At 30.8% G+C, this 10251-nt stretch overlaps 1 protein-coding gene across 1 annotated transcript; it reads right to left on the bottom strand.

Annotated features, from left to right (window-relative positions):
* Positions 1–6567: 6567 nt before the first annotated feature.
* Positions 6568–9280, bottom strand: LOC110613469 (subtilisin-like protease SBT1.6). Its single transcript, XM_021754621.2, has one exon. The coding sequence runs from the start codon at positions 9196–9198 to the stop codon at positions 6895–6897; it is 2304 nt and encodes a 767-aa protein (XP_021610313.1). The 5' UTR covers positions 9199–9280; the 3' UTR covers positions 6568–6894.
* Between the last annotated feature and the right edge of the window lie 971 nt (positions 9281–10251).

Consider the following 10251-nt stretch of genomic DNA (forward strand, 5'->3'; position numbering starts at 1 on the left):
TTAAAATATAAATTATTTTTTAAAAATAAACGGAAGCTAATAAATAAAAATACCCATAAAAAATATTAACGGAAAACCATCAGAATATTAACTGTAATTGAAGTGCAAGGAGCTCCATATGAAAATGCCGCCGTAGGACGTGTCCCGGCTGCTGTGACCGAGAATTTATTGTTGGTGCAAAGATAGCTGACAGTGATGACACAGGTGCAGTGGTGGTCGGTGCCAACTGAGCTCCTGCATCCCAAGAGGGTACCCTGCCCTACTCTTCCTCTTTGCAACTTGCAACACAAGCGGGTCCCTTATTTTCTTTTATTCAAATATCTATTTGGATAAATATAATAATAATAATAATAATAATAATAATAATAATAATAATAATAGCAAATAAAATTAAGGATAAACTGTAATTTAGTTTCTCTAGTTTAGTGAAATATAACTTTTCGTCTCTCTATTTTAAAAAATCATCAATTTAGTCACTGTAATTTTTAAAAATTATGTCATTGGTTCCTCCCGTTAGATTTTCAGTTAAGTCAACGTTACTCTCAGTTAAAAAACTAAAATACCCATCATTAATATCATTTTCTAACGGGATCTAACCTGCTTTCCATTCGATTTCTCAAAGCATATGAGAAACAAGGTGGAGCTCCATTTCTCTCATCCATCTGGATCTGTCGAACCTCATCTCTATTCTGCTCATCCATTTGGATCTGTCGAACCTTATCTCTATTCGGCAAAGCTGTGGCGCTTATTTTATAAAGATTAATTTTAGGTAATATATATATGAATTACTTGGTCGAATATAGTAAATATTAGGGTATTGTGTTTTTTTATGATTTAGGGATTAGGGTTAGGGTTTTACAATATGATTAAGTGTTTGATAATTTAGGGATTAGGGTTACCTGTTTTACAATTTATGTTTTATTATTATTATTACTTTTTTGTTATTTGACAGAAATGGTGGCTCCATTATATGAATTGGACCGGCACTTTGAGAAGGAGATTGTCATTGTGCGAAATGTTAACCCATATATGTACTCATACTTTAGTCTATTATCAGATTGCCATAAGACATTTAGGATTAAGTCAGACTTTATAGATATTATTTCTAGTTGTGGAATACATGTTCAAGGGGATGATGATGTGAATAAATTATTTGAAAAGTATGCTGATAATTCTCTTATAAAAATGAATTGCTATGAGAAACATTATGCATTATTTGTGATTGCTGATGGACCCTTGAAGTTTGCTTTGGACACTGAATCTAGTAGGAAAAGTGAACCTCCATCTTTCAAGCCCTTCTAGTTGAAGCAATATGAGATGAAAGAAAAGTGCAATAGTGAAAAATGTGAAAGTAGTAAGGGGACAGAAAAGATTATTTTGGAAGTTGAGGATAGTGAGAGGAATTCTGAAAATGATGCATATAGTTGAGGAAGTTATAGGTTATTGTCATGTAGAAATGATAAATTTGAGGTCACTGAGGGTAAGCTGAAATTTACTGTAAAGCTTCAAGAAAAAAAATGTTCTTGCAAATGGTGGGACATCAATAGATTGGCTTGCAAACATGCAGCCTTGTGTATTGGATACATGCGTCAAGATATTGAGGATTATTGCCATTATTACTATCATGTTTCCACATATTTGAAGGTTTGTGAAGGGACTATTCACCTAATGCCACAAGCCAATTACAGTATACAAGATAAGTCTCAATGCATTATGCCACCACTTTTGAAAAGGTTACCTAGGAGGCTTAAAAAAGCAAGGAAGAGGGAAAAGATGAAGCTGCTCCATCAAATGCAAGGACCAAATCAAAGACAACTAGATGTGCCACATGTAAGCAACTAGGGCATAATAAAAGGACCTGCCAAAGGGCACCTAGTAAAGAGAAGGTAAGCATTTGTGGATATTATTTTTTGGATTATATAGTGAATAAATTAATTAATCTCAATTTTACTTTGTAACAGAGAAATGACAGTTCATCTAACATACATAGGAGATCTATCTGAGATGTCACAAGTAATTGAAGATTTTGGAAGACGAAGATACCACCAATACCCTTGAAGATTTTGGAAGCTGGTTGAACTCATTCAATAGATTTTTAATGGACAATATTGATTTTGTACTTTTGTATTTTTGTAATTATGGGTACAGATAGTCCTAATAAATAGGTAAATTTTTTTGGAATATATATGGGTACAGACTTTTGGAAGCTTATGATAAATTTAGGATATGCAGAAAAAGGTTATTAGTATGATTTTGTACTTGGGCACTGAATGGACAAACTTTGATATTGTAATGGCTAAATACAATGGTATGATCTTTGTTTTAGACAACTAATTTATGAGCTAATTATGTCAGTAATTTGTTACCAATTTCATAGCAATTTATATTTTGCCTAATCTGGTTATTAATAATTTAGTCATGAATTAAGTCTCCAGATAATAAGTTCACCATCAATTTAGTCCATTCGTTTGCAATTTTAACATACCTTTAGCCCCTATATTTTCATATTTCATAGCAAATAGTCCCTCGATATTTTAAATTCAATACATATTACTCCCTATATTAATAAATTATACAACCATTCAGTCCAACTAAGATTTCAAATTTTGCTATTGCCAATAATTTTAGATCTAAACAATATTGATTCAACCAATTTACACAAACACATGAAAACTCAGAATGTATAAAATACTGGTCATTATTCATAGTAGCTTGCATCGCATCAGATTTACGTACTACAAAATATTAACCCATCAGCTATAATACATCAGATTAACTTACACCCAAAATAACCCACTATCTATGAAACTTAAGATTTCATTAACCCAGATCCAACTACTTCGACAATCTGCCCCTTTTCATCCATTTACTTACACCAAAAATAACCCCAATAAGCAAATACTAGAAAACCCATTACACAGACCTCATTCTCCCCTCAATGAGAAGAAAAATAAATACTATTAACACCAATATAACAACTAAGACAATCTTTGTAAAACCCATCATATTCTCCATATTTTCTATCTTCATTATCATCTCTCGCCCAAGATTTCTTTGCCTCAGCCCGACTTCAACTGTCTCTGCACTTGCTGTAAACCTCGATGCCAGTATGCACCATCCCAGGAACGAGCCACATATGTTGTTACGACAAGCATAATACAACCAGTTCTTGTTCCTTTCAGATTCAGAAATCCTCACAGCAACCCTAATGCCACACTTGCGATTCTTATTCAGATATCTTTCCTCCCATCCGCCGCTGGTATTGGGTGAGCAACTGGTGACCAACATCCTTGATTAATTTGTCTGCGCTTTAGTTTTTCCTCATTCTTAAATAGCCCCTTCTGTAATTGGAGGGAAAAAATATCCATCCTTCCTGCTAGTTAAAGGGCAATTTAGAAATTTTCTATTTAACTTTCTATTGACCAATTTATAAATTAAAGATTAATTGTGACTTAACTGAAAATCTAACGGGAAGTACCAATCGCATAGTTTTTAAAAATCGTAGTGACTAAATTGACGATTTTTTAAAATAGAGGGATGAAAGATTATATTTCACTAAAATAGAGGGACTAAATTATAGTTTACCCTAAAATTAAATATTAAAATTAATAATTTAAATAAAATAAAATTAGTTTTTTATGTGTATACTTTAAAAATATTAGTATATATATATTGACAAACTATTATTTTTCCTTTTCCCTTATATATATATATATTATAGATAAAAAATAATAATTTAATTTATATATAATTATATTTTATATAGACATATTATATTCTAAATATAATTTTATTCTACAAATATAAAATTATACTTTGAAATATTCATATGAGTTAAAAATTTTATACCTTACTATTATAACTTAAATTAACAATTTGTAATAAAATTATAAAAATTAATTTAAATTATATTTTTAATAAAATTTAATTAACATATAAGTTTATTTTTTTATTAAATTAATTATTTATAAAAATTATTAGTAATTAACATATACATATTGCAATTAATATATTGAATTTTATTGAATTCAAGTTTATTTTATTTAAGTATATTACCTGTTTTTAGGCGTTGTTATAATATTCGTGATTTATTTTATAAATAATATATTTTTAATTATTATATAAACTATTTTTTATTTAATTTTAAATAAAATAATAAAAAAATAATAATTTAAGTGTAAATAGTACTAACAATTTTAAAATTTTATGAATCCTAAACTTTTCTCTTTCTTCAATGATTTAATTTATTTTTATTTAATAAGAGAAAAAAAATTGACAGATATTTTATTAATTTTAATTTATTGTTTTTTATTTATAAAATATTAAAATTTAATTAAAAGATATTTTATTAATAATTATAATATTTAAAAATTAATATAGCACTCACAATCTAGTGTTAAGTGTATTTAAATAAATATAAAAATTTTCATATTCTATTTTTTTAATTTCTGATCACTATTTTATAAAAAAATTAATATAAAAATATAAAATTATTTTTAAATTAAAAATATTTTTATTAATTAAATAAAATTTAAAAGATTTAATATAAAAATATAAAAATTTATTTATAGGTTTTATTAAATATTAATTATTAAATTATAATTTATAAATAAAAAATAGTTTTACTTTATATTTCTCTCTCCTTTCATTTTTATAATTTTTACTCATCTTACTTTTTTATATACATTAAAAAATATAATTTTTTATTAATTATTTAATTATAACTGTTTTAAATATATTAAATTTTAAGATATATTTTTAAAAATTTAAAAATAAAATAAAATAGAATTATAATAATTAATACTCTAAAAATTAATTTTAAAATAATTTTAAAAAATTAATAAAAATTATGAAATAAAAAATATGATTATTTTAACAATTTTATTAATGTATTTTGCTGTTAAAAAAATATTTTTTTTCAACAAATTAATTATCAGACCTAATTTAAAAGGCGATAAATCATATGATATTGGGTTTTTTTTATAATTTTCCTTTATTTTTAACGATAGTTGTCCTTTTTGTTTTTCAAATAATTAACGAACTTTGTCTTTACCTATTTCAGCCATCAAATTCTGGAAGTCAACAGATGCGGCTACTCGCTTTTAAATTATCGTTAACTGTAGTTCTCCCTAGTATTTTGATGACAACAAGTTTGAAAAATATAATAATTAATAATTAATTAATAAAAATTTAAATATTTTTCACATGTATTAAAAAATATATTTTTTTATTAATTTTTTTAATTATATACATCTTAAAAACATTAAATTTTATAAAATATTTTAAAAATTATTTTAAAAATAAAATTATATATTATTATAGTGCAAAGATTTATTTCAAATTATTTATCAATTTAAAAATATTAATTCATATTTAATCGTATCCTTAATTCTATAGTGCCCATAATAACATTTATATAATTTTTTAAAACAATTTGAAAATTATATTGTTCTGTATCTTCTTATTAAAATATTAATTTACTAAATATTGAAACATCACTTAAATAAATGTTTTATATTATAATATATTATTAAACTTTATGCGTGAGTAAAATCAATATATAATTTTCATATAATACATTAATTGGTAAAATATTAAAAGTATTTAATTTTATTAAAATGTGTTAAATATATAATTTTCAGTTGTATCAAACATGCTAAATGAATTTAATTTTATTAAATTTAAGTATATGATTTATTCGTATCTATTTGTGGTAGACAGATAATGTTGTATTAACCTAAGATTAGTTTTTGAAATTAATTGCATTTTGTAACTAGTAAGATAAAAGGGATTTTTTATATAATTAATTATGAGTCACGCCAATTTTAAAATTTATATTTTTTAATTTTAAAGGATAAAGATATTTTGCCACTTTTTTCTATTATAAATTAATAAAAAAAATAGGTGAGACAAAGATTTAATTAAAATTAAAAAATATTTTATTATTTTTTATCTTATAATTTTTATACACTTTATTTTTTCACATCTACTAAAAAATATAATTTTTATTATATTTATTTTAAGTACATTAAATTTTATAAAATATTAAGAGATATTTAAAAAAATTAAAAAAAATAATATAAAATAATAATAATTAATTCATATATTACTATATTTTAAAAAATAATAATTTTAAAACAATAAAAAAATAATAAAAATTATAAACAACAAACAAAAATGAGTGGAGAATGTTTATTAAGAAGTGGTGGTCCTATGAGAGATGAAATCTATTCCGTCACTAATCACTATGATGATGGCCTGGTTACCGAGTTGCAAACTGAGTTAAAAAGATTCATAATGCTTAGTGCAATCACGCATCTGTTTTATAATTTTAAATAAAATTATATTCAAATGCGGTAAATAAGATGATAATATATATAAATTATCTTAGACTCGCAACCTATAATAATACCTTCACCATAACCCTCCAGTCAACTCCGCTATCAATGCCGCACTTTAATGCTCTTAACGCATCAACCGCAGTGAACTATAATTCTATTAAATTCATTCAAAGATTAATTTTTTTTTAATATTCAAAAAATTCCATAATTAATATACAAGAGAGAATTATTTTCAAAATACTACTATTTTGCGTATATAATAAACTTGGAGTTTATACATACAACATTGCATAAGACAATAAACAATAATTTAAAAACAAAAGAGCTCTCAGAACCACTTGTTCTTTGCTTCTACTCCTACCCTTCAACTGCAACAAAAAGTTAAGGAAAAAACACACACAAAAACAACCACTAGAGAGTAGAGACTTCACACTACGCGTAGCAAAATCTACACTTATGCTTAACTCTCTCTTCCTCTGCTGCTACTACTGCTTCAATTACTATAAAAGCTTAGTTACCCACCTAACCACCATCGATCAAACCCGCAATTTGATCACAATGGCTCTATCTGGGTCACCATAATGGGACTCCTAACCACGTGCGTCCCGTCAGACCATGAAATTGACCCGAACGCAGCACCCGAATCATCCAGCACCAGGTTTCGTGTATCTGCTGTTATTGTCACAATATAGCTCTGCTTCTTCACTCCCTGATTGAACACCAATCTCGCTGGTTTCACGGCCACTGATGTCCCTTTTGGAGCTTCAATTCTTGGCCGGTAGACTGCGTTTGGTTGACCCACATTCGTGACGGTTCTAATGAATGCCTTGCTGCTTGTTCCTACAAATGAGCTTGGAAACAATGCTGCAATTGATGGGTAGTTGAGGTTCCCAGGCAAAGGCCTCTTTGCTGGACAAGTTACTGGAGATCGCGTGATCACCTGAATTGCTTGAGCGCTGTATCCAATTCCACACAGGAAGTTCACATAATCATTGTTAGTAATATCATACACAAGTCCAGGATCCATTGCACGATCAAGATTGAGATGGCCTGCACCAAAATCGTATGGTGTAGATGCTTTTCCAGTCGCCTCATCAGTCATGGGGCGGTTCAGATTGTTGAATGTGTTGGCTGTGGTCATCATTGCAGACCTAATTGCTGCAGGACTCCAATCTGGGTGTGCAGACTTAAGCAAGGCAGCTGCGCCGCTTACATGTGGGCAAGCCATTGAAGTTCCAGACAAGATGTTGAATTCAGTTCTTCTTGTATCTGAATCCAATCCACTTGGACCAACTGCATTCGTCCAACCAGCAAGAATGTTAACACCCGGAGCAATCAAGTCGGGCTTGAGAATCTCAGGATTCAAACCATTTGGCCCTCTACCAGAAAAAGAGGCCACAACAGGAGCTGGTTTAATCCCAATAACAGTGCCTTTAAAATCAATAGTGGCAGTAGGATTGGGCGTGGAAGAAATATAGGCCTTAACGGCATCACCCTCGTCAGACCCAACAGCACAAGCAGGAAGAAGATGAGCATCTCCAACAAGCCCTTCACCGTTGGAAATTCCATTGGCAAGAATCATAGCTAGACCTCCTGCTTTCTTCACAACTAACCCTTTAGCCACTCTGGGACTACTTCCCCGATCGCAAATAACAATTTTACCTCTAACCATGTTCGGATCTAGTGAATTTTCCATGCACAACGAAGTCGATAGCACCCCTGATTTTCCAGGATAAACCAGAGGAAACATTTTTCCATTCAGTGGAACACCAGAGTAGAGAGAGACACCAGATAGCCTACGCCCATTACCCAGAATTACATTAGCCGGAAAATTCCTATCAATTGTGCCTGCGCCAACAGTAACAACCCATGGTGCGAGGTTTGTCACAGACATCAAATTGGGTCCATCATTACCAGCAGACGATGACACGACAACCCCTCTAGAAACGGCACCGTAAGAGCCAATGGCTATGGGATCAAGATAATACGGCGAGGAAATTCCATCACCGCCACCAATGGAGATGGATATAACATCCACTCCATCATTAACCGCAGCATCAAAAGCAGCTAATATATCAGAATCGAAACATCCCGAATTTTTCCAACACACCTTGTAAGCAGCAAGTCGCGCTTTTGGAGCCACGCCTTTCGCAATCCCAGGCGCGTAACCCGACATGCTCGCCCCGAACGAGTGCCTTCCCGCCGCAGTCGACGCCGTATGTGTCCCATGTCCGTCCGCATCTCTCGGAGATTTAAACTCAATAGTTTCGTTTATTCCACTTATCGGCCCAGCCGATGCTACAGCTTCATGACCTTTCATGAAAAAACGAGCCCCAATTAACTTCTTATTACAGTTTCTGGGGGAGAATTTCACTCCAGCCTGGCAAATGCCTTTCCACCGGGCCGGCACCGGGCCAAGATTGACATCCGAAAAGCTACGATGCTCCGGCCAGATTCCGGTATCAAACACTCCAATAATAACGTCGGATCCGTAATCAGATTCGGACCAAAGCCCGTGCTGATTTCTTAGCCCGAGGAACTGAGGAGACCTTGTAGTGTGAAGCTGGCGGCGACGGTCCTCGAAAACATAGAGAACCGAAGGGTGTTTGCTGAGGTAGGAGGCATGATCTGGTGTAACAGAGGCAGAAAAGCCATGGAAAACGGTGTCGTATACATGCAGTATGTGGATTGGGTCAGCGAACTCGGAGGTGTACCAGTGGTAGTGTGTGGGGAAAATGGTGGGCTTGGATTCAAAGTCAACACGGAAGATGAAGGTTTTGAGCGTCTGATCGGAGGAAAGAGCTAGTAGAAGGGTAAAATTGGAAAAGAAAAGGAAGAAGAAGAGCAGAGTAGCCATGAGAAAGGAGCAGAAGAGAAGAGATGAGTGAAGAAGGAAGTGTGCTGTGAAGTGTGATGACCGACAGATATACTTGAGTTTTCTACTTTTTTTATCGTCGTTTTATGCTTTTCTATTTTTAATTAGCAACCGTATTTATAACCTATCTTACTTATATTAATGATCTTAATTTTTTTAATTATTTATTGGAATTTGGGAACATCAGCTGAACCTTGTCGTCTGCTGAGTCATCCCTATATTTGCGGGACCTAGAAAATATCAATAACCTGTGCTAAGATGTTCAAACGACATCGTTTATTTGCATTATTTTACTATTTATTTTAACATATAGAACTGGGACTAAGACATAATATTAAACATATCGTATAACGTCTCTTTATTTTCCGTTTTTTTATAAAAAAATTTACCATATCTCAAAATTAATCTAAGACTAAGATTACGAGTCAACATCAGATACCCATAAGGGGAATAGTACTCTCCTCCCATAATTCATAAAAGACGGGCTTATATTTATTTTTATATAAATGACAAAAATGTATTATTAAATTAATAAATAACTTATCTTTATACAAAAGAATAATTTAAAAGGAAAAAAAATATTAGAAAAATAAGAACATGATTCAAAGAGAAGGAACGGTGGTTGTTTCTTTTGCTTTTAGAAATGTGGGGAGTGGGGGAGGAAGTGAAATAATCATGCAAAAATGGTTAGTCAAACATGGTGTTGAATCATTACCTTTGGATTAGTGGGGTGTAATTTTCAAAAAAATTTTATATAAAAGCAAGTTTATTAATTTTCTTATAAATATTTATTTTAATAAATTATTAACTTTTATTTTTATAAAAAAATGATGTTACTAATTCTGTGGAAAGGAATATAAATAATGGTAAATGAATGAATAAAGTGTCAGCTGGACCAGGTCCTTTTTATTCAATGTCCAAACTGACTTCACTGTCTGGCAACTGATATACACGCGCGGTTTTAAATGCCTAGCCCACAATCTCTAGCCCCCCCCCCCCCCTCCCCAATCGTCTGTGAATTTTCCTGAAATAGCC

This window comes from Manihot esculenta, chromosome 4 (genome assembly GCF_001659605.2).
Source record: "Manihot esculenta cultivar AM560-2 chromosome 4, M.esculenta_v8, whole genome shotgun sequence".
Taxonomy (NCBI): domain Eukaryota; kingdom Viridiplantae; phylum Streptophyta; class Magnoliopsida; order Malpighiales; family Euphorbiaceae; genus Manihot; species Manihot esculenta.

What these genes read in the sequence shown, in the direction of transcription:
- LOC110613469 (XM_021754621.2), bottom strand. Translation starts at nt 9,198, where the DNA reads ATGGCTACTCTGCTCTTCTTCTTCCTTTTCTTTTCCAATTTTACCCTT.